Source organism: Melozone crissalis, unplaced genomic scaffold (assembly GCF_028551555.1).
Source record: "Melozone crissalis strain CALT ecotype California unplaced genomic scaffold, PUWL_Pcris_2 ptg000019l_1, whole genome shotgun sequence".
Classification (NCBI taxonomy): Eukaryota; Metazoa; Chordata; class Aves; order Passeriformes; family Passerellidae; genus Melozone; species Melozone crissalis.
In genome coordinates, this window is record NW_026535797.1 from 531,760 (window position 1) to 551,984 (window position 20,225).

A 20,225-nucleotide genomic window follows, 5' to 3' on the forward strand; every position below is an offset into this window, starting at 1 on the left:
AAGACACTACAATGATTTCATTCTACTGCATGTCCTGACCCAATTACATTCCTCAGGGTACAGTATTGAATAAAAGTTCGGTAGCTTTAAAATTAACGAGTGTGTGAAATCTGTAAGTAAAATAAGCAGCAGCAATAATCTGGGGAATTTTATCAAGAATAGCTAACTTTTAAGTAATAAATACATTCCGAGTTGCGGTTTTTGCTGTTCTCCTAGCTCATTGCCGTCCGACCGGTGCAATTCTCATTCCAGGGTAAGATATGCTCAGGCCTGCCCTGCCCCACGCCAGAAGAGGCTCCCAGCTCCGCGTCCCTGTCCCCCGTGCCCGGAGCTCGTCCTGCCGCCGTCCCCGACTCGGTGACCCGCTAGGAGAACAGCTGTGCTCGTCTTCTGTTACCTTGGAGAGAGCAGAGAGGGAGTTACTGTGGCACAGCGGCACGGCACTCGCTGCGGCCTCCCCCTAAATATAGCCAGGAATCCTGCTGCTCCCAGCCGGCCCGGCGGGCACGGCCAGCAGCGGCTGCAGCCCGGGAGAAAGCTGTCAGGCTAACAAACCCAAAGGAAGAGCGGCATTTTCCCCAGACCCACACGATACGAATTTCAGTGATGATAATAAACCTCTGGTCTGGCTCAAAGACTCTGGAGTCCCTGTTGGGGGGGGTTACTGTAGGTTAATCCACCACAGGTCCCCACGGAGCGTGCCACGTGAAGAACATCTGCCTCCACTCTGCGAACACAATCTACCAAATAGGATTATTCTCCCCTTGAGAGCAGCCGCACAGAAGCTTTTCTAAGTACCTGCAAGAGCTCAAGCTGCTGACTGTGGCTGCAGTGCCCAGCTGCAGTAACCCAGCTGCAGTGCCCTGTCACAGTGCCTGCCTGTGCTGCTCAGCTGCAGTGCCCGGCTGCAGTGTCAGGCTGCAGTGCCAGGCTGCAGTGCCAGGCTGCAGTGCCCTGTCACAGTGCCTGCCTGTGCTGCCCAGCTGCAGTGCCCGGCTGCAGTGCCCGGCTGCAGTGCCCTGTCACAGTGCCTGCCTGTGCTGCCCAGCTGCAGTGCACCAGCTGCAGTGCCCGGCTGCAGTAACCCAGCTGCAGTGCCAGGCTGCAGTGCCAGGCTGTGGTGCCTGCTGCAGTGCCCATCTGCAGTGCTCCAGCTGCAGTGCCCAGCTGCAGTGCCTGCTGCAGTGCTCCAGCCAGGCTGCAGTGCTCCAGCTGCAGTGCCCAGCTGCAGTGCTCCAGCTGCAGTGCCAGGCTGCAGTGCCAGGCTGCAGTGCCCAGCTGCGGTGCCTGCTGCAGTGCTCCAGCTGCAGTGCCCAGCTGCAGTGCTCCAGCCAGGCTGCAGTGCTCCAGCTGCAGTGCCCAGCTGCGGTGCCTGCTGCAGTGCTCCAGCTGCAGTGCCCAGCTGCAGTGCTCCAGCCAGGCTGCAGTGTGGAAGCCCTGGAAGAGTTCAAGGGGAAAATCCACTTGCCTTCAAGTGAAGAAGCCAGAAGACACACGGAACAACTCGGTGATACAGAACCAAGGGACAGAATGGCACGGACAGCTCCACTCACTCTGACCAGCTGCAGGAGCATCACTGCACCTCGTTCCCAGGGCAATGCAGCTCCAGCAGCACAAGAATATGACCAGCCCTAAGTCTGTGCCATGCCAGCTGAGTTGGAAGTGCAGGAGACACCGGCTTGGATCTGTGCTCCTGACACACAACACTAACAACACAGAAGAGCAGATCAGAAACCTTCACACCACCCCCAGCTGAGGTTTGTGACTTACAGAGCACAACGAACCAAGAACAGCAAACACAGGAAGAGGATCGCATCTCCAAAGCTGCTGACATGGCAGCAGCACTGCTGCTGCAGGCAGGGGACCCAAAGTGACACGGATTCACTCAGACTCAGCATCCAGAATGATCCTCAGCATCGCCCACACAATGCAGAATGCAAAGAGCTGGTTCAGTACCCAGGAACATCTGTCCCAAAAGCTGTATTCCAGAGAAGGGCTGCAATCAGGTTTCACACACTCTTTCAGTATTTGGCAGAAACTGGGAGGTCTCACCCCAGGGTGCTATTACCGGCAGCCAACAGAGTATAAGTTCATACCTAATCTTGCAGGAGAAACTATTTGTCTTCTGATGAACAGACAGACTTTCAAGAACACACAACAATCTCACTTGCAGGTTTATCACCTTACACCTAGGGAAACCTTCCTGAGGCCCAGGGACCTGGAACAATATCCCTCAAGTGGCTTTGAAAGCACTGACACTTTAGAGACATTACAGAGTGAAAAGATCTTGTCTAAACAGGAAAAAATGCATTTCCTGGCTGAGGAGGTAACAGCAAGCCCTCGGGTGGCTGGATTCTTTGGGATTCCTCACTGGGAGGAAGAAAGAATCACACCACGAGTACGATGCCAAACAGGTCCCAGGGAAGGGTCCTGGCACGGCCAGGGCAGATGGGGCTCCTCCATGGGGACAGGGGCCAAACATCAGCTCCAGGAACTACCTGAGGGCAAGTATCAGGGATTCTGTCCTATGGGAGCAGAGCAAGCAGCTTTAAAACAGCCGGATGCTCCTTGGCTGGAACCTCGGCATGCAGCTCCGTCCCTGTGCCTGGGTGGGCACCTGTGCCTGCACAGCTCTGCAGCCTGGCTGGGCACCTGCACAGCCCTGCAGCCTGGCTGGGCACCTGTGCCTGCACAGCTCTGCAGCCTGGCTGGGCACTGTGCCTGCACAGCCCTGCAGCCTGGCTGGGCACCTGCACAGCTCTGCAGCCTGGCTGGGCACTGTGCCTGCACAGCCCTGCAGCCTGGCTGGGCACTGTGCCTGCACAGCCCTGCAGCCTGGCTGGGCACCTGTGCCTGCACAGCTCTGCAGCCTGGCTGGGCACTGTGCCTGCACAGCTCTGCAGCCTGGCTGGGCACCTGCACAGCCCTGCAGCCTGGCTGGGCACCTGTGCCTGCACAGCCCTGCAGCCTGGCTGGGCACCTGCACAGCCCTGCAGCCTGGCTGGGCACTGTGCCTGCACAGCCCTGCAGCCTGGCTGGGCACCTGCACAGCCCTGCAGCCTGGCTGGGCACTGTGCCTGCACAGCCCTGCAGCCTGGCTGGGCACCTGCACAGCCCTGCAGCCTGGCTGGGCACCTGTGCCTGCACAGCCCTGCAGCCTGGCTGGGCACTGTGCCTGCACAGCTCTGCAGCCTGGCTGGGCACCTGCACAGCCCTGCAGCCTGGCTGGGCACTGTGCCTGCACAGCCCTGCAGCCAGACCCAAGGGGTTGGTCACTCCAAGACAGAGCCCTGGTGCCTGTGCACACACAGGAGTTCTCATGTGTCCAAGAGGAGCCACAGTGACTGCCCCTTGTATGCTCTCACTTCATCCCTGGAAAGCTTCAGGAATTTATGTTTAAAAACCCACTTCCAGCACGGAGCAGCAGGTGATGCTGCTGCCTTGGCCCATGTGTAACTAACACAACACCTGTGGGCTGACTCAGGACATCCTGGGTGCTACGCTGGGTGTCCAAAGGAGAGGCAAGGCAGCTCCCCTGAAGCCAAGTGCTTGTTCATAATTAAAAAAATGAAGTTTTGGATCAAATAAAGCCATTCATAAATCCAGATTGAGCAGCAGCAGTAGAGTGCAGAAGACAATTTATCTTTGGAGGCTGCAGCACCCCAAGTGAGCCCAAGCAGCTGATTCTGAGGATTATTTTCTAATCATAAAGCAATTAACAGCAGGCTGTAATTGAGCATCACCAAATCAGTGTTTCTCCAGCCATCTCTCCTTGGGGGAAATGCAGAGAGGCTGCTGCTAGCAGCCAGCTGGTGAAGTCCTTCCTTCCCACGCCTTCCTCTGCAGGAGGAAGGAAAGGGTGGCAGCTGGGATCCCCATCTCTGGCCCACTGCACGAGGTTTTGGAACTGTCTCCAGCTCTCAAGGCACCACAGTCCAGCTGACTTGAGCAGGCTGGCAGCTGTGTTCTCCAACACTGGAGCTCTCAGATTCTATAATCCAAGCATCCCTATGAAAAATCCTGCACTCAGGGTTTCTGCCTTTGGAAAGGACTGTTTTCCACATGAGTAAATGGCTCAGGTTACTGGCGTGCATCATAACAGAGCAAGTCATCGCTCACAAGGGAAGTCGAACTAGTAATTTGCTACAACTCATTTCTTCGGGTGCAGAAAGCACACAGGAAATGTACTTCATAAAGAAACTCAGGCTGGCTGATCCTGCACTAGCAGAGACTGCTGCAGGTGAAACAGGAACTGGTACATCGGTGAAGGCATCCACTCCTTCAGAAATCCATCAGCTTAGTGGGAAGAGCTCCATTGCCACCTGCCCAGCTCTCCCTGCCAGAGCCACCCGGGCAGTGACAGGCCAGGAGGACACGGCCAATGAAGGGCACAGCAGGCTCCTGCGGAACAGCTCTGGCACCAGGGAGCCTCCCGCCCTGCTGAGGGCAGCTTCACTGCACGGGCACCCTTCTGCTGCCCACGGGCACCCTTCTGCTGCCCACGGACCCCCTGGGTCGGGCAGGAGCCAGCCCTCACACACCGAGGGACACTGCCACCCGTGCCCGTGGCAGGCTCCTGCTGCTCCTGCTCCTGCTCAGGCAGAGAAAGCCCCGGGAGAAGCAGGAGAGCTCTCATGGCTGTTGGCAGAGCTGCAGCCCTGGGGCACAGGCTGCAGACAGGAAGAGCACGAGCTCTCCAGGAGCTGAGGTATTAAGCCCCATCTGTGCCCTTGCTGCTGGACACCAGAAGCCTATTTCAGCTGCACGTAATCTCAGGATGTGCAGAGTTCATTATCTGGCTAATGCAGAGCCCATGTGCTCTGTACAGGTAGAGAGAGCACGCAGAACAGCTGCAGCGAGCAGATTTAAACACAAAAAAGCAGGCCCCATGTGGTGATGCAGCCCCATCCAGCAGCCAAGACCCTCGCAGCGGGATCGGGGACAGAACTGGAAGCACAAACGCTGCAGAACTCATGAGCTGAGACAGACAACTTCACAGGGAAGGCAAAAGCTGCACACACAAACAAAGCAAAACAAACTAAATCCCTGCTTCCATGGGCAGGCAGGTGTTCAGCCACCTCCAGGAGAACAGGGCCCTACCACATTTAACTGTGACTTGGGAAAACAAATGTCATCACCCCAAATGTCCCCCCTTCCTCCTTCTTCCCCCACTTTATATACTAAGTATGATATCATATGGACTGGAATAGCCCTGGGCCAGCTGGGGTCACCTGTCCTGGCCGTGTCCCCTCCCAACCTCCCACACACCCTCAGCCCCCTCCCCAGCATGGCTGTACAGGGCAGGAACAGCCTCGGCTCTGTGCAAGTCCTGGTCACCAGTAACAAAAACATCTCTATTTTATCAACCCCGTGTTCAGCACAAATCCAAAATGCAGCCCCAAATCCACCACTGTGAAAAAAGCTAACTGTAGCCTGGCCAAAACCAGCACATCCCAGCTCGTGCTCACCTCATCTCGCAGGTGAGCAGCTCTGTAAGCCTTTTACAGCACGAGCAGAGCTTGTCACTCAGCCCACACACTCCTGCTCACCTCGGTGCCAGCACCACTGATGGCAACTTATGGATAAAACTGAACATATCAAGGCTGAAAAACAAGACCCTTCACATCAATTTTTGGGATCAAAGTCCCACTTTTCACACCTGAACGTGAAAATGAGAAATATTCCATTGTTCAACAGCAGGCTGGATGTGGTTTGCAGCAACCTGGGATAGTGGAAGGTGTCCCTGGCCATGGCAGGGGTGGAACAAAATGATCTTTAAGGTAACTCCAACCCAAAGCCATCTGTGGTTGTACAGTTTGTGTCACCCACCGTGTCAGGCAGCCCCCCGAGCCAAGCAGCTGCGTGTGCCACTAGCAGGGCACGGCTGCTCTGTGAGGATCCTGTTTGTTCCTCACCTGCAGAGCACAGGAACCTTCCCTACACAGAGCTACCTCCAAGTTTCCCAAAATCCCCTATTCCCTTCTGGCCCAAAGCACCTTGGAGGTGCTCAGTACTGTACAAGCACCTGCTTAAGCACCACAGGGGCAGGATGAGCTCCGAGCCTGCCTGGGAGACCACAGAACTCCCCTGGGTGCCCCCTGGCTCCCACCCTGCTGCTCTCCAAGCCTGCTGGGAAAAGGGGAATTGGAGCTGCAACTCCAACACCTCCACTTGAGTTCAAACACCAAACAAGTAAATAAACATAATTCAGGAAAACATACAGAAATTCTGTTTTTACTTTATTTGCAAGCCTTCAGAGAAACCAGTTTCCAGGTTCTTTGCACACACATCTCTCCCATTCCCTGCCCCGAGCCCCTGGCACAGCTCTTGATGCTGTGTGGATCTGGAGGCACTGGGAGCACTGTGGGCTGGGGACACCCAGCTGCCCTGCCCTGCCCTGCCCGCTGCAGGGCCTGAAGCTCAGCTGGAGCTGCGAGCCCCATCCTCAGCCCCGGGTGCTCCCAGGGAGCTGCCAAGCCCTTGGGGACAGAGTCTCCTGCAGCAGCTGCAGCTGCAGCTCTGAAAGCCGATGGCACTCGGGGCACTGGCGCAGGTGCAGTTAGAAACAGCACAATGTACGGCCCGGGGGCATTTCCAAAGGATGTGCCTGGAGCAGAGGGGATGCAGGGGGGCCACGCTGCCAGCTCAGGGTGGCACAGACCTGGCTGTCTCCAAGGGCAGCCCCTGGGCACAACGGGCAAGTGCTTGTGGAACGGGCACATCAGTGGAATGGCACCCAACGTGCAGCTCCAGGCACCAGCGCTGGGCACACAAAAATGCGGCACAGCCTATTCTGGACTTGCTCTCCCACCTTGTATTAGCACGCAGAGACGCGGACTCCCAAGCAGGAAGACTGTGAAACAGCAATTAAGTTGGATGCCTGGTTTTAGTGGACTGAAGCATCTGGAAAGCAGGACAAGAAAAATCTCAAGCATTCATCTTCAGCACTGAAATATTCCATGTGACCAGGAAGGTGTGCTAGAAAATACAGCTGTGGAGGGATTTATGCTGTTTCACAAGCTGCTGGCAGCAGCACTGGCTAGCTGGACACACAGAGCCCTGAGCACCTCTGAAGGTGAAGTCACGATGTGATATTCCAGGTTTTACAGTAGCGGTTTCTGTAGACAGTGAGCGTGCAGCCAGCTCTGAGTCTGCTGCACACAGGAGCAGTGTGATGGGAGGCCTGATGTACTGACACTGAGGGTCTATTAAGCTCATAGCAGTTAAAATGAAAGCCTTCAGCATCTGCAAGTTTAATGGTGCCACAGTCACAGCCTGGGGACAGCGGAGAGAAGGAAGAATAAAGGATTCTCCAGACTGAAAAAGCAAAGGAATATACATCTTGTAAACCTGTTTCATGCAGAGACCTGGATGAAAACCTACCAGCAGTTTTTACTAGAGGTTTACTGTGTGTCTGCATGCAGAGAGGGGGCATCTGCCATGAGGAGCTGCTCAGGAGGAGCAAGGGCCTGTCCCTGCAGGGACACCCTCCCCACACAGCAGGGCTGGAGCAACACGTGCTCCTTGCAAAGCCCCTGATCCCCCTCAGGATGCATTCCTGGTGCGGGGAAGGGGGGCCTTTGGAAACACGGGTATCCCTCGCGCTGTGCCCCAGCCCAAGGCACAGCGGGAGCAGCAAAGCCCCTGATCCCCCTCAGGATGCATTCCTGGTGCGGGGAAGGGGGGCCTTTGGAAACACGGGTATCCCTCGCGCTGTGCCCCAGCCCAAGGCACAGCGGGAGCAGCAAAGCCCCTGATCCCCCTCAGGATGCATTCCTGGTGCGGGGAAGGGGGGCCTTTGGTCTCCCTCCCTCGCTGCCCCAGCCCAAGGCACAGCAGGAGCACCAGCCACAGCCACGGCTCATTCCCAATACACGTGTGTGACACCAGCCCAAGGGTCCTGGCTGCCCCTTCCCTCCCTCAGGTGGGCTTTCCTCAAGGGAGAGGCAAGCATCTGTCACTCCAAGGCAGGGGCACTGCCTTCCCTGTGCCCTGAGCTGGCTCCTTGGTGCCACAACCAGGGAAGCTGCAGAGCAGCTGAGAAGATGCTGAGCTGACCTGTCTCTCCTGGCACTGCTCTCAACCAAGTCGTACCAGTTTGAGTTCTACAGGCTGCTATTCTGCCTGTTGTTTTTCCAGAAACTTGTTTTACTTAATTAAAACCCTGTCATTACCTGACTAGTACTTTCCTTGCAAAGAAACCCCAAGGACAAAGCAGTAACAGAAGTGATCCTACCAGCTTTTCCAACTCAAACCAAGTTAAAAGAAAAAAAACAAATCAAATTTTTCCAGTTTTGTGCATCCACAAATGACCTGCAGTGTTTGTACATTTTTCCTACAGTAGCTACCTTCTGCAGAACACATCACATGCCAGAAGACAGAAAGTTTCACCATAGAAGGTGTCACCAGTGACAAACTTGTGCTGTGGCCAGGATTAGCAGGAGCGGTGTCAGGGTTGAAGCCACTTCACGGACTCCTGACGACAAAAACCTTTGTGCCACTGCTGGTGAAGGGCCAGCATGATGGATTATACAGTGTTCCCATGCAATGTTACCAGGTTACCCAGAGCAGCTGTGGCTGCCCCTGCATCCCTGGCAGTGCCCCAGGCCAGGCTGGAGGGGGCTGGGAGCACCTGGGACAGTGGGAGGTGTCCCTGCCATGGCTGGGGTGGCACTGGGTGGACTTCAAGGTCCCTTCCAGCCCATACCCTTTCATGCCATCCCTCAGGAAAGGACAGTGAATGAGCAGCTGAAGGAAACATTTCAGTTCTACCTCGTGCAAAATCAAGGAAAGCAACAAAATTCAATGCTCCTGCAAGGAGAGAATTAGGTACAGACAATTCTCTGAAATAATGAGCAATTTTATAAGTGATGCACCAAAACTCCAGACAGGCTGGTCTAATTGGGAAACTAGGTAAATGTGACATGTGGAACACAGGCAGTTGTGTAGTTCTGCTTTTCTAGTTTTGCAGTTCTTTATCCAACAGTCATGTTCTCTTCAGCCCGGCAGCCTGTGCTGGCAGCTCAGCTCAGACATGTAAGGCAGGAAATCCCCTGTGGAAAGCCAGCTGAAGGAGGCCAACAAAACAGTGGTATCTGCTAAATGTACATAGCCACACACACATGCAGAGGTTTGGCTGAAGAGCACAGAGGGAAGGAAAGTTTTGGTCTAATCCAGGCCACCCCATTATTTTGTCATCCACGTGTTCTCCAGATGTTGTTCTTTCCCCTGTTTACAGACCTGCTGTGTACCTGCAGCTCAGATGCCATCGTGTCTGGAGCGAGGGCTGTTCTCCTCCTGGAGGCCCTGCCCTGCAGCCTGTGCCCCGTCCTGGTCCTGGCCAGGTCCTGCTGGGGCCACAGCCAGGGTTCCCTGCGGGCTGACACGTGGGGGCAAGCACGCTCCCACTGCGACCGCCAGCTCTGGGCTCGGGACTCCTCTTGGCCACAGCGTTCCCACTCCCCATGGACGGACAGCACAGCCAGTCTGTCTGATCTGAGCATCAGGGGCTTCTCAACCTGTCCCTGCTCCTGCAGCTGGGCCGGGCCAGCCCGCCCGGACCCACAAGGGCAAGGACAGATGTCAGAACGATGGTGACACTCGTCACCTTTGTCCCAGACTGCTCACACACAGTGAAGACAGCTCAGAGGATGAAGTTTGCTGCTCCTTTAACCAGAGCACAGTCCAGACAGGAGCCATGGATTGCCCAGGACTCTTCCACTGGCAAGGACAGTACATTCTGGGCAGCAGGTTTATTTATACTCCTGATCTAGCTAATAGGAATTTGGGTCCAATCCAAACACTCCTGATATAATAAAGTCTTTAGCCAGAGTTAAGCAGCAGCTCTATGGGCAAGATCAAGAAGGAAGCTGAAATGTTGCTGCTGCCGTTGTCCAGACACCCTGAGCACACAGCATGAATATGTCATGCTCTGGTTATTTACTGCAGCCAGGCTTGCTGAGATGGAGTCATTACCCAAGCAAAGCCAGTCCTTCATCACACTCAAGCAAGGGGTCGAGTCCCATGACAGAGGGTATGAAAAACTCCCCTTTTCCCATCAGGATCACATGAGCACTGACCGTCCCAGTCCCACTGCATTGTGACAGTTCAGATAATGAAGAGTCCAGAGGAGCAGCCCTGGCTTGCTCACAGAGTCCTTCAAGCATGAAACAGGGCAGAGCAGTCAGGGGACAACATCACGATCCACACTGCATAAAGCATGGCCTTTGACTCGAGGCTCTTCCCAGTGATACCTCTGGTTTTCAACAAAAGTTAATCCCCCTTGTCTAATACCATCACAGCTGAGCTCTTGTTGGGACACTGATGACAGAAAGGTTGTGAAATGATTCCAGGTTTCATCCAAGTCACTGAATTTTCCCATGAACTTGTATTCCCAGTCATGCCACAGCCTGCATTTTTAGGCACCAAATTTTCATGCCAGGCAGGCTGTTTGATGAGAAAGAGAAACCCATCCATTACAAAGAATCAGCTCTCACATTTCCACTCCCACCTAATGTCCTCACACAGATGTGAAGTCCAAAGGAATTTCATTTGATCCAGGCCATTCTCAGAGAAACACTGAAAATTTAGGTACAAACCAAACCCCAAGTATTGTGAGAGATATTGAAATACAAAAACAGTTTTTGGTACAATCATTCTGAGGAGCCGTAAAGGGCTTCCATAAGAAATCCAAACCAGAGGGATCAGAAGGACGGGAGCAAAGGGGTCCTAAACTGTTACAGGTAACTGCTGGGCACCAGCACATACATATGATAAATGTCAAATTAATGCCAGCGGAAGTTTTAGTTCTTTGACCCAAGGAAACTGAAAGCCTGTTAGTCTTCCAGGCACACAGCTACAGATTTATCAATTCTTTGAACAGGCTGCTTCCTCACAGTGTCCTGCCTGGCCAGCATTTCCCTCTGGGAAGAGAGGCTCCAATTCCCCCAAAAGAGTTCGGAATTAAGCTTCTCACCACCTCTGAAATTACCCCCACCAACTAACAACCAAGCATGTAAATTGCCAATCTCAGATTTAATGGAAAAACAAATGCAAACAAATAGTGGAATACAGATTAAAAAAAGCACTAGGAGGCTTTTCATGGCAAGCGTTAGTGCAGCAATCACTCACCTGATACTGGAGGCAAAGTTATGTCTCAAACTGCGTTAAGAGATCTCGTATTTCTGGAGTCAGGTGCTTGACTGCCTTTGCAGCCTCCGTGATGGCTTTCCGGTACATGCCCTTCTTCTTGCGATTAAACCTCAGTTTGAAAAATTCCGAGAAAGGGGAGAGTTTTGAGACAGACAAGAACGAGGTGGTCGGAGAACCAAACCATGACACTTTAGCTTCTCGCCACGAAGGTTCCCCGTTTTCCTTCTGGCTAAGGTTTATGTCAAGGACACGTGCTGGCCACCACGGAAACCCGTGAATTTTACCCCAGACAATATCCCCCACTGAAACAGTCCTTCCATCTTCTGTAACACATTTAGACACACTCTGGGTGTGCAGTCTGACTGTCAGCGGGGGCACAATTTTACGCTCATCTTTTGAAGATGAAGAGACAGAGGCATCATCACCAGGCAAAAAGTCACACAGTTCTGGTGATGTCACTTCTGAACTAGAAGACTTGGATTCATCTAGACTGTCATTGCTACACACCGATAAACTAGAAGAATCTGCTTTTCTTTTACGGTAATTCATGAGGAAAGCCAAGTTATCATGTCCATCTTTACCCTGGGGAAACCTTTTGAAGTCATCATCTTCCCCTGAACTGCCTGAAGACATCTCGGCTAAACTTCTGTCGGCGGACTCATCGTTGTAAAACGCTCCGGGATCGGACTCCCTGCTGTTCTGGAGGACATTGATTTCGTCAATCAGTTCTGCCTTATAGATTGAAACACTCTCGCCATCGTTGATGCGATGGGGCTTCAGCCGTATCTTTGGGGGCGGGACATCCACGCTGGAATGCACTGGCCGCGTGAGCTTCAGTTTTGGAATGGAAGCAAGCGGGCTGCCTGCTGACTTGTCCATTAAACATTTGGTTTGTCGACACCGTTCAGAGTCCCCGCTCTCCTCTTGGTCCCCGGCTCCGTTCTGCAGCACCGGCTCCGGACAGAACGGTTTGACTGAGCCATGAACCCGGGAAGGGATTTTTACCACTTCACCTTTCCCTTGCGGAGTACTGTAGGATATTTTTATAACTGGCGTTCGATGCACCAGTTCCCCAGAAAACTTGTCATCCTCCCTCTTCTCTCTTTTGTTTCTTTTCTCCACGTAGTCGGAGTCGCCGTGCTTCTTCTGCTCCTTGTCCTGGACGCTCAGCTTCCTCCTGGTCTTGGCGTTCTGCCGCGGCGCGCCGGCGTCCTCGGGGCTCAGCGTGTTCTTGCACTTCTCGCAGAGCACCTGCCGGGGCCGCAGCCGGATGGTGCTCACGATGAGCCTGCCCGGGTCCCTGTTGCGCGACAAGCGCCTCCTCGTCCTCTTTACGGTCCGCGGCGGCGGCTGCGGGACCCACTGGTTGTAGGTGTGCCGCAGCCACAGGGGCCGGGGGAACGGCGCTCCCTCGAAGTAGGGCGGGAAGGGCGGCAGGCCGCCCGGGGCGGGCAGCAGCGGCGGCAGCGGCTCCTCGGCGGGCAGGGGGCCGGCGGGCCGCGGCTCTGGATCGCCCTCGGTGGCACCCCTGCCGTCGGCGGCTCCCCTGCCCTCGGCGGCACCCCTGCCTTCAGCGGCTCCCCTGCCCTCGGCGGCTCCGGTAGCGCAGGCACCACCGGCGGGAGGCTCCTCGTGCTTCGGGAAGGACGATGGCAGACAGAACAATCCAGACCTAAATTGGGGTGAGAAGGACCGGAAAGAAACACAGTCAGGAGCTTTGAAAGGTGCTTCTCTGGGAACCCAAAAGATCCCACCATGCCACAGCTTTAGTACTGAGAACCCAACACTTTCTCTTGACTTTTACAATCAAGCAGCCAATTCTGCCACTCTAAAAAATAACAGCAGTGCAGAAATCTGGCAAGGTGTCCTACTCTTCTCCCAGAAAAGGCACAGGGATCAAAACCTCTATTTCTATGAACCCTTTGCACAAAGTTTTGCTCTAAGCAGTTGTAAGTTTTATCCCACAAAGCAGTTTACTGCATCAGCAAGCTGGCAAGGCCAGAGGAGGGATGTGATCTGGATTAGCCTAGGGAGCTAAGAAACTGCCCTTCTTCTCAGTGCAGATGCATGGCTGATTTTCCAGTTTTTCATTCTGAACCTGAATACCCTGCCCTCGGTGGATAACTTGCACAGGTTCACCAAGACACAGCTCTGCTCCTCTTCCTCTCCACATTCAGCTGCATTTGGTAACACAAGGCACCCATGGCTCCTCCAGAACAGCAGGCTTGTTCACAATGGTGATACTCTGTCCTTCAATGCCAAGTCTCATTACAGGCCACCACGGCCCGGACACAATATCCTGCCTGGATATTGGCAAAAGCAAATCCTCTCAAATGCTGAAACTCACAACTGCAATTCACGTCTCCAAAATGTATGAATTTATGCCCTTAGCCTGGCATTAGAAATATTACGCTAACACAGCACTGGGACAGATCCTGCCCTGAAACACTGACTCTGACTGGGCAAGCTCCCTGCCCTGGCTTTCCAGAGACACTTCTGCAGAGACCACGGCATCAGTGAAGCACGTGGGCCTTCTCAATAATAACAAAATGTTGCGTAGGAGAGTCACAAAGAAGAGACAAAGGAATGGAGAACAGGTACAGACCAAATACCAGTGGGTTTTCTGTGCTACATTCCCATTCCCCTCCTTGCCAGCCTTTGCTTTCTTTCCAACCACCAGAAGGAAGGACCCTTCCTGAGGCAAGGGAGGAGTGTCTTGGGGGTGTCACAGAGGGGGACACTTTGGTAAGCGTTACAGAGAGCACTGAAGAGGCGCTGAAGGCATCCGCTCTGCCACACCTCTCATCAAGAGCAGCACAGAGCCACTGCCACGGGTTTCCCGACGGAGAGGAGCCTCCAAAGTCCTTCCCCATTACTGAAAAAGTGCAACAACCTGCTGCTAAATGACACTTTAACTGGGAAAGGATTAAGCTGTTGAAATCACGTAATTTGGAACAAAATATTTTTGTTCCAAGAGGCTTTTTTTAAACAGAGACAACCAAGAATGTAGGTGTCTTTAAATGACAACCCAGAAAGCCAGTACAGTCTGTAGAGCCAGACAGAGATGTCAGCACCATTCATACTCCAAAGCGAGGCCACTTCTGAATGAAATGATGGCTGTAAGTTATGGTTATTTTATGCAGAGAGATTGCATGACTTGGTCACGACAGAAAACTGCTCCTCGTGTAGACACAAGCCCGCTCCCCCTGTTCAGGCCACTGCACCCTCCAGAGCAGCATGGAGCTCCTCTCCTGGCAGCAGTGGAGCACCCAAAGGTTCACTCACAGGATGGCTTGTGCCTGTAGCGTTGATGTACCAGCAGCTGTAACCCCAGTGGGCTGGACACAGCCTCTGTGCCACTGAACGTGCCCACAGACCCAGGTCACTGCCTCCCCAGCTGCCAGCCTGTGCCAGGCACCGTTCAGCGGGGAGGCCTGTCAGAAAGAGGGGGACAGACTTCTCAGTAGGGCCTGTCGGGATAGGACAAGGGGGGAAGGCTTCCCACGGCCAGAGGACAGGGGTGGATGGGACACTGGGCAGGAACTGTTCCCTGGCAGGGTGGGCAGCCCTGGCACAGCTGTGGCTGCCCCTGGATCCCTGGCAGTGCCCAAGGCCAGGCTGGACACTGGGGCTGGAGCACCTGGGACAGTGGGAGGTGTCCCTGCCATGGCAGGGGTGGAACAGGATGAGCTTTAATGTCCCTTGCAATCCAAGCCACTCTGGGATTCTGTGATTAGAGCAGCAGGAAATACTGCTGATGGGATTTCACCCTGCTTGTAATCCCTCTTTCTGGGGCAGCTGCAGCCAACTGGACTTGGTCATCTCAATCCAGTCTCTGCTTGATACGGGAGATCCCATCCTCCTTTATTTATATCCCTGCATAAATAAAACCCAACTTTTAAAGTAAGTTCAATTGCAGCAAAGCTACCAAATCTTGTTATCAGAAGCACGGTGGCAGCATTTAAATCTCCACATGAGCATACACACTATGGAGCTCGCTCTGAGCAGAGCCAGTTTATTGGCAGCAAATAACTGCCAGTCACTGGGCAGGCCCTGGTGCTGCTGCATCATCCAGGCTGGGGCAAGAAGGGACACGAGCACTGTTTCTGCAAATAATTCCCCAGCAGCTGGAAGGTCAGGCATGACTGCTCCCTGCATCCTCCCATTCCTAAAGGCACAGGGGGCAGAAAGGGCACGGGCAGGGGACAGGCAGGACATGGGCAGGGGACGGGCAGGCAGTTCTGCTGCCCATGGGCTGAGCCCCTGCACACTCAGGCAGGCAGTTTGGGGTTCAAACCTGCACCTGCCTTTGTGGCAAAACACCAGAGGTGTCCAGCCAGGACCTGGATGGCCAGGGGTGCCCTGGGTGCTCAGGGTGGCAGGCCTTCCTCCTGCTCAGCTCCCCACAGCATGCACGACAGCTCAGGAGAATTAAGCAAGGCATTAGAGATTGTCTGTGTTAGAAGGGACCTTAAAAAACATCCAGGAGTTCCAGTTCTCCTGCCCTGAGCTGGGATGTCATTCATTAGACGAGCTGCTCCAAGCCCTGTCCAAGCTGACCTTGAACACTTTCAGAGATGGAGCAGCCACAACTAAGTAAAACAGATTCATCTACTGTGTGACGCTGAAACCACTTTAAACCACAAAAGAAAGCTGAACAATCACCATGCAGGCCCTTCTTCCTTTTTGGGGTAATCTGCTCTTTCTATGCAGGTCCAACAACCTGCTTGGGGGCTCCTCTCCTGCCAGTCCCATCTCCCAGGGGGTGCAGGCAGAGCATGGCTGACCCGTGCACAGGGACAGGCTGGTGGGACACAGCTCCACCAGCCAGGTGGCAGCAGCAGGGGAAACAGCTCTGCCACACACCCACTGCAGGCACTCCAAGCTCAGCACCGAGTGGGTGAATTCCTGCTGCCTCTGGGACACATCCTGACCTTCACCTCCCAGCCGCTGCCAGGCCGCCTCCTGCGCTGCGCTGCAGGATGAACGAGATCTCTCCTCCCCTCCACAGCCCAGGCCTGGCATGACTGCAGCGCTGGCTCCAAGTCCCCAGGGTCTGCCTCACTCACAGGGTCCCCAGAGAGAGCCACGAGCAGAGGAGCAGAGGCTGCGGCTGTCCCCGTGTGCTGGCCAGCACCCCTCCCTGCCCGCCACGCTCAGCACCGGCCAGCCAGCGCTCAGCACCACCAGGGCAGGGCTCAGCACCAGGGGATGGGCACAGAACGGGCACTGACCCTCGGGACAGCCCCAGAACGGGCACTGACCCTCGGAACAGCCCCAGAATGGGCACTGACCCTCGGGGACAGCCCCAGAATGGGCACTGACCCTCGGGGACAGCCCCAGAATGGGCACTGACCCTCGGGACAGCCCCAGAATGGGCACTGACCCTCAGGGACAGCCCCCGTGCTCAGAGGGCATCCCTGCCTCCCAGCCAGTGTCACCACCCACAGGGCTGCGGCAGCACCGGGCTGCAGAGCTGCCTCAAAGCCCGGGAAAAACACCTGTCTGGTTGTTTCCTGGACCCACTAGGAGCAAAGGGAAGAAACAAGATGAAGAAAAATAATGGAGAAAGGTTAGGGTGAAAAAAAACAGGTGAAAGAAGTGTCACTGCAGAGGAAAACATCTGAAATGTGAGAAGGCAGAAAGGGATGGTTTAGGGTGCTCGAGGGACACCAACTGCTCAGGCTGGGACCAGACTCCAGGGTGGGTTTATGGACTCTGCACAGCAGTAGGTGCCTGAAAGCGTTTGAAAATCTGACTCAAATGTTCTGGGATAGCCACGTTAAACTAAATAAATGACAAAAATGAAGCTCAGAACTCCTGCTCTGCTCATCTCGCAGGCTGGATCAGAGAGGTGAGGCTGCCGTGCTCCCACGCAGCACGGATCTGTCCCTTCCCCAGCACACAGCACCAAACCTGCTCCTCACAGGAGCACGGCCCGGCACCGCGCACAGCCCGGAGAGCCGGCCGTGCCCGGGACAGCCGGCCCTGCCCGGGACAGCCGGCCCTGCCCGGGACAGCGCCCCGGCCCGGGACAGCCCCCGGCCCCGCCGCGGGCACAAACACCTCCCGAGCCAGGCAGGTGTGAGGGACCACGAGGTGCCCGCGGTGCAGAGCCCAGCCCGCGGCCCCGCTCCGAGATGCCCCGCTCGGCTCCGCACAACTCGGGCAGCGCCGGAACCGCCGCGGGACCCCCCGGAACCGCCGCCCGGCCCCGGGGCCGTGCCGGGACGTGGGGGGGCTCGGCAGGGGGAGCTCGGGGAGCTCCGCGCGGGGAGAGAGGCCGGCGAGGGCAGCGACCGGCGCGGGGGCTGCGGCCGGAAGGGCCGGGGTCCGGCCCCGGGGCCACGTGCGGGGCGGCGGCCGGTCCGGCCGGTCCGGGGGCCCCGCTCCGCCCCCGCCGCGTGCCCCGGGCCGGTCCCGACCCCGCCGCTTTGTCCCGCCCGGCCGAACAAAGGGCGCGGGAGCGGCGCGGCCCCGCCGGCCCGGCCCCGCTCCCCGCCGCGGTCCCGGTGCCCCATCCCCGGCCGCACCTCTTGGAGCAGTCCAGCAGCACGCCGGTGAAGCGCCGCTCCCCGCAGCTCAGCGTCACCACCAGCGTGTCGTTCACCATCTGCTCCACCAGCACCGGCACCCACGCGCCCACCCGCGGCGGCGGCGCCTCCGCCGCGTCCCCCGCCGCCGCCCCGGGCTCGGCCATGCTCCCGCCGCTCCCCGCCGGCGGGGCCGCTGGGCTGGGCCGCTGGGCCGTGACCTCACGGAGCGCCCGCCGCCGCCGCGCCCGACGTCACGGCCCCGCCCCGCCGCCGGCCATGGCGTCACGGCCCCGCCCCGCTACCGGGCACGTGCGTGGGACGGGGCGGGGGCGACCCCGAACGGGGCGCGGCGGGGCCGGGAGGGGCGGGGCCTGCCTGGGAAGGGCGGGGCCGGGCTGGCAGCGGGACCGGCACCTGGCGCCTCCTGGCGGCCGAGGCGCGCTCCGGCACCAGCGGGGCGGGGCCGATCGGGGGGCGGGGCCACCGGGGGCGCGGCCGTCAGGTGAGCCCCGCCCCGGCCATGGCTGCAGCTGCCGGCGCTGGGTCCCTCAGGAATGGCTCAGGACAGAAGAGCTGGGCTTTGGGATCACCATCACCAGAGGGGCTCTGGCTCCTTCAGGAATGGCTCAGGACAGAAGAGCTGGGCTTTGGGATCACCATCATCAAAGGGCGCTGGGTCCCTCAGGAATGGCTCAGGACAGAAGAGCTCGGCTGGGGGCACCTCTGGGATCACCCAGCCCAGCCCCTGCCCAGGCAGGGCCACCTGCAGCAGGGACACGGGAACGTGGCCAGCAGCGTTTGCAATGGCTCTGCAGAGGGAGACCCCAGCCCCTCCCGGGGCAGCTGCTCCAGGGCTCTGCCCCTCCAGGGAAAGAAGTTCTTCCCCGTGTTGGGTGGCACTCGCTGTGGTTCAGCTCCTGGCCGGTGCTCCTTGTCCTGGCACCGGCCTCTGGCAGCCCCTGGGCAGATCTGGAGGGGCTGGTGGGGTCCCCTCTCAGCCTTCCCTTCTCCAGCCTGGCCAGGCCCGGCTCCCACAGTCTGTCCTCACCTCAGGGATGCTCCATCCCAAAATGACCTCTGTGGCCTCTGCTGGACCCTCTCCAGGAGCTCCTTGACTTTCCTGTCCTGAGGAGCCCAAACTGGGCACGGCCCTGCAGATGTGCCTCACTAGGGCAGCGTGGAAGGGGCAGGATCACTGCCTGACCTCTGGCTACGCCCTTCCCCATGCAAATACCGATCCGAACGCATCCCAATGCAAATATGTACAAATAACATGTTTATTTTTACCAATGCTTTCTGGAAAGAGGCTGTGGTTTCCCAAATTGCTGACAGACTGAAGCATGCCTGATCCAATGGAATCCATACAGCTTCTCTGCTGAGACTGAAGCTGAATTCTCAGTGTACCCAAAGGGCTGGGACCCAACTGTGTCAAGCAGAGACTTGCCAGAAAGGCTGAGAAACGACAGCTCCCATGAGCAGCACTGTGCTTCCTTGCTGCTGTTCATCCAAGTAGCAAAATAGCAACAAAAAATCTCAGCTTAGCTGGTGTTTGGTATCATTTTTATGGAACTCTGTTAGTGTTTCAGTCCGGGACTGGGTGCACCTGGGGCAGCTGGGCCACCCTGGGATGCACAGAGTGAATCAGTGCCCAACCCCAGCACAGGGACAGACACACTCACCCCTCACAGACATCCAGAGGAGACCTTTCCAGAGCAAACCCGGCTGCCTTTGGTGGGATGTCCCTTTTCATTTCCCCCTCCTGCTTTTTCCATTTCCATGTGCTGTTTGACGTGCTGTTCTGGTTTATTTTCTCTGAGAGATTTTAGTAAACATGGTAAAATTATTATTTCAGTTGCTTTGCTTAATATACTAACTTTCAGTGGACATCAGACTTGTCTGGCCACAGCCATGGGGTCTGGAACCACCTCTCATTATGAGATAGATTAATACAATCTGTAGTATTATATAAACTATAAAAATATATTTTATATGCACTAAATCACAGTGTATTTTCCCTGAAAGCTGATGAAAATTCCCTTCCATTTACAGGCACTTGTTCAGCAGTTGTGTCCTGAGAGGATCAGCTGGAACACAGCCGTGGAGTTAGCCAGGACAGAGCCTCAGATACAGACACACTCATTTTTACGAGTGCAAAGCGGAGCAAACCAATGCTGACTCAGGAGCCAAGGCAGGGCCTGCCTCCACATGCTCTCATGCCCACACGTCTGCTCCTTGGCACTCTGCTGCCCTTCCCTCAGCACTTTCCAAATTAAGCAGCAAAAAAAAAATTGCCTTTGTCCTGCCCGGTTGAATGCCTTTAAACCTCAAAAATATTTTTTGAAGCAAATGATTTCCTAGACAAATCACCTTAGCCGTGCTTCAGGTTAATAAATCCCAGGGTTTTTCACCGAGAGGAGTTACTGTTGTAGGTTGGAACCATTTTACAGCACTTCCCTTGGCTGAGCCAAGCGCCCCTCTGTGCTGCTCACGGGACACTTGCCAGGTCTATTTTAGCTGCAGTGCCTGTGCTGCTGCAGG

The 20,225-nt window shown here is 55.9% G+C and overlaps 1 protein-coding gene across 1 annotated transcript; it reads right to left on the reverse strand.

Moving 5' to 3' along the window:
• Positions 1-351: 351 nt before the first annotated feature.
• Positions 352-17,851, reverse strand: PWWP2B (PWWP domain containing 2B). Its single transcript, XM_054277002.1, has 3 exons — positions 17,685-17,851; positions 11,131-12,823; positions 352-397 (listed from the first exon to the last, which is right to left on the reverse strand). The coding sequence occupies exons 1-2, from the start codon at positions 17,849-17,851 to the stop codon at positions 11,149-11,151; spliced, it is 1,842 nt and encodes a 613-aa protein (XP_054132977.1). The 3' UTR covers positions 352-397; positions 11,131-11,148.
• Positions 17,852-20,225: the final 2,374 nt, after the last annotated feature.

What these genes read in the sequence shown, in the direction of transcription:
- PWWP2B (XM_054277002.1), bottom strand. Translation starts at nt 17,851, where the DNA reads ATGGCCGAGCCCGGGGCGGCGGCGGGGGACGCGGCGGAGGCGCCGCCG. An exon ending in CTGCTGGACTGCTCCAAGAG is followed by an intron (nt 12,824 to 17,684) that starts GTGCGGCCGGGG and finishes ACCCCAATTTAG; the next exon opens with GTCTGGATTGTTCTGTCTGC.